Source organism: Elaeis guineensis, chromosome 11 (assembly GCF_000442705.2).
Source record: "Elaeis guineensis isolate ETL-2024a chromosome 11, EG11, whole genome shotgun sequence".
NCBI classification, from domain to species: Eukaryota; Viridiplantae; Streptophyta; class Magnoliopsida; order Arecales; family Arecaceae; genus Elaeis; species Elaeis guineensis.
The window spans coordinates 5,204,577-5,207,841 of record NC_026003.2 but is presented as its reverse complement, the minus strand read 5'-3'; the positions used below and the strand labels follow the sequence as shown (position 1 = coordinate 5,207,841).

The 3,265-nt window shown below is 55.4% G+C and overlaps 1 protein-coding gene across 1 annotated transcript; it reads right to left on the bottom strand.

Annotated features, from left to right (window-relative positions):
- Nucleotides 1–323: 323 nt before the first annotated feature.
- LOC105036563 (9-cis-epoxycarotenoid dioxygenase NCED1, chloroplastic) lies at nucleotides 324–2,998 on the bottom strand. Its single transcript, XM_010912320.4, has one exon. It carries the CDS (start codon nucleotides 2,875–2,877, stop codon nucleotides 1,132–1,134), a length of 1,746 nt encoding a protein of 581 aa, XP_010910622.2. The 5' UTR covers nucleotides 2,878–2,998; the 3' UTR covers nucleotides 324–1,131.
- Between the last annotated feature and the right edge of the window lie 267 nt (nucleotides 2,999–3,265).

Below are 3,265 nucleotides of genomic sequence, written 5' to 3'. Positions count from 1 at the left end.
TTTCTTTCTTTTTTTTTTTTTTGGTGGGGTGGTTGGTGTTGTGGAGAGGAAACAATGCTATATTAGAAGTAAAAGGTCAGCTGTTTACAGAAGACACGGACAGGGTAATTACAAAGAGGCGAAGATATACAACATAATGTAGACAGTTTGAGAACAGAAGGCATGCCAGCAGTCCAATGAAGCCCAATATGATAAGTGAAAGACATAATGCTTCAGTGATAGTAACTGGTAACAGACACATAGCAGCAGTGAAGATCAGTTTTATGTAGCCATAAATCCATAGAAATACTCGGATAGAGAGAGTCCACTATAACCATGGTGCATGATAGAAATGAGTGATATAGCAGACCGTCGTAATAAATTAATGTGGTAATGTGGAATATTTTCCATCCATAAGCAGACTTTTCTTTTGTGTCAAACTCATTTCAGCATATTCTATCCCTCAATAATTAGGTGGTAACCCCCTCCCCTTGGTATTTGAAAGGTCAATTTCGATGGATGAATGTGAAAGCTTGTCAAGGGCAGTTGGGCTGCGGCTTAACCACTGACCGGTGCCTTTTGCCGGGCATGGGCACGACTAAAGAAACAGTAATTTTTCTGGACCAACAAGCCTGGGCCATTTAAATGTGCAAGACATCCACCGTTGCAGGGCGTCTACTCCACCGGATGCTACGACATCCATTCCACCGGATCTTCAGATTATTTTGTCGGCTAATGCTGCAAAGACTCCGGTTTGTAGGCACATGATTTTCTTTTCTCTCTGCGACGTGCAAGTGACACCATGGAACGTACTGCGTCTCTGCCATCACAGGATGAATATAATGTGGATGACGGGGCACATCATAAAATTCTTGCTCCTTTTTGTTGGGGTTGTGGGGGTGGGAGGGGAGCAAACGCAATTTCTAACATCCCTCTGTTCCGTTAACTCATAGTACACCCACCACCATGCATGCCCCACCGAAAATAGAAGCCGAATTTCTTAACGTTACATATGGATACGTACATACGTGTATATACGTATGTAATATTATAGATATATAATATATAAAATATTCAATCGAGTTCTACTGTTCATTCTTTTTCGTATGCGATTTAACTCGTACACTGCTGCGGTGGTTGATGATCAGGCTATCAGTACCATCGGGGGCGCTGCGATCGCAGCTCGGTCTGGGTGACGAAGAGGCCGTGGAAGCCGTAGGGCACCCGGGACGGCAGAAGCACCTCCGCCACCACGTCCAGCTCCGGCGACCGCGCATCCATCACCACGAACCTCGACTCCCCGCTCCCCTCGTCGTGCACGTAAGACACCAAATACCCCGCGTCCTCCTCTTCAACGTCGCCCTCCGGGACGAAGAAGGGCTCCCCGCCGAAGCATCCGGGGCCGAATTCCCGCCGCGCCACGGTGCAGTCCCCCCGCCCGGCTTTCTGCAGGTCCAGCTTGACCACTCCGGAGATCCTAGGCATGGGATCTCCTATCCCAAGGTAGGCGTACCGGTTCTTCCTCCCCACGTAGCCCGGGTGTATCACCCCGAAGTCAAGGTTCCCGGCCGACAGCGGGGTCCGCGTCGCCGCGCCGCTCTCGAGGTCGATCCGCACCATCTCCACGCAGCTGTGCACCAGTTCCATCCGGTCGAGGGCATGCTCCACCGACAGCACGTTGGGGGCCACCAGGACCAGAGTCCGGCCTCCGTCCTCCTCCCAGGCGTTGACGGCGTGGATGGGGTTGAGGCCGGGGACCTCGAACCAGCGCATCTCGGCCTCCGAGCTGGCGTACCGTGGGAGCACCCCGAGGCGGGTCACCTTCTCCGGGTCCGACCCCACGGGAGCCCCGCCGCCCAGCACCATATCCATGGGCTTCATGACGATCTGGATGTCCGGGAACACCGCGTGCCGCTCCGTCACCGCGAAGTCGTGGAGGAAGGAAGGCTTCGCCACCGAGAAGATGGGAACGTCCGCCGACTTGCGCCCCGCCGGGTCGAAGCGGAAGTAGGTCACGAAGGGCGGCACGGGCCCGTAACGGAAGGCAAAGAGCTCCCCGGTGGCCGGGTCCTTCTTGGGGTGGGCGGTCATCCCCATGAAGAGCCGCCCCTCGAAGTCGCACCGGCCGCGGGTGGCGATCTCGCCGGAGGACGGATCCACGTGGAGGGCGTAGGGGAGGTCCGATTCACCCAGGGCGTAGAGTTGGCCGGCGTGGAAGGCCAGGCTAGTGTTGGCCAGCCCCACGCCCTCCAGGGGATTCATCTGCCCCGTCAGCACCCGGGCGGCGGTCACCGCACCGCGTGCGATCCCGCCGGCACCGTGGAAACCGGCGAAGACGCTCGGGAGGACCGGGCCGCCGGCCTCGCGCTCCAGGAGGTATTTGTATGTGCGGACGTAACGCGAGCAGAGCAGGGCGTCGCCGGTGGCCGAGATGGAGGGGAGGAGGAGGGAGTGGAGCATGCCGTCGCCGTCGAATAGGTGGTGGGGCCCACGGGGGAGATGCTGGGGGTTGGGCCCGTTGCGGATGTAGGCCCCGCCGGCGAGGCAGCTGGGGATGCGGCCGCGGACTACGGGGCAGGGTGTCGGGGGGAGCTCGCCGACGGGGGCCCAGTTATCGGAGAGGACGTGCCGAGGATCGACGGAGGGGCGGTGGGCCGCCGGATCGATGAAGTTGTTGATCAGGTCGTCGATAGCGTTGCACAGGGCCGCTGGGATTGATGGCGGTGGGGGCGGAGAGATCCTGGGGCTCCTGCTCTTCTCCGGTTTGGGCTGGGTTGTGGTCGTAGTGGTGGTGGTGGTTTTTGGCTTACGAGGTTGGTGAATTGTGGGGCGAGGAGGTTTCTCTTCGGTTCTAACGGCGGAGATACGGAGGAAAGCGGAGGAGGAGAGAGCGTCCATCCCCGGAGTGTGTAGCTTGGAGTCCTCCGCTCTTCTCCGTTGCGGCGCTGCCTCAGGAGCTGGCTGTCTTCGTACAACCTGCCATAGGATTCATAAAGGCGTGGGGCGAGACGGAGGGCCACCACCCATGGATAAAATTTTTATAGTCCAGCTGGTCGTAAAAAAAATTATTAACAGATCGTAAAAAAAATTATAATTGGATCGGCATCATCAGTTGCATGTATATATTGAAATATTTATTAAAAAAAATAATTACGTGACGTTAATCTAAACTGTTTAAATATTTTTAATATTTATCACGTGCGTTTTCGATGCATGCCCGATCATAAGTACTGCTTCATTTTATTCTTTGATCTGCTATCTAGCGGAAAACATAAAATTTCAACTG

Excerpts from the sequence above, each read along its gene's own strand:
- LOC105036563 (XM_010912320.4), bottom strand. The coding sequence starts at position 2,877 with ATGGACGCTCTCTCCTCCTCCGCTTTCCTCCGTATCTCCGCCGTTAGA.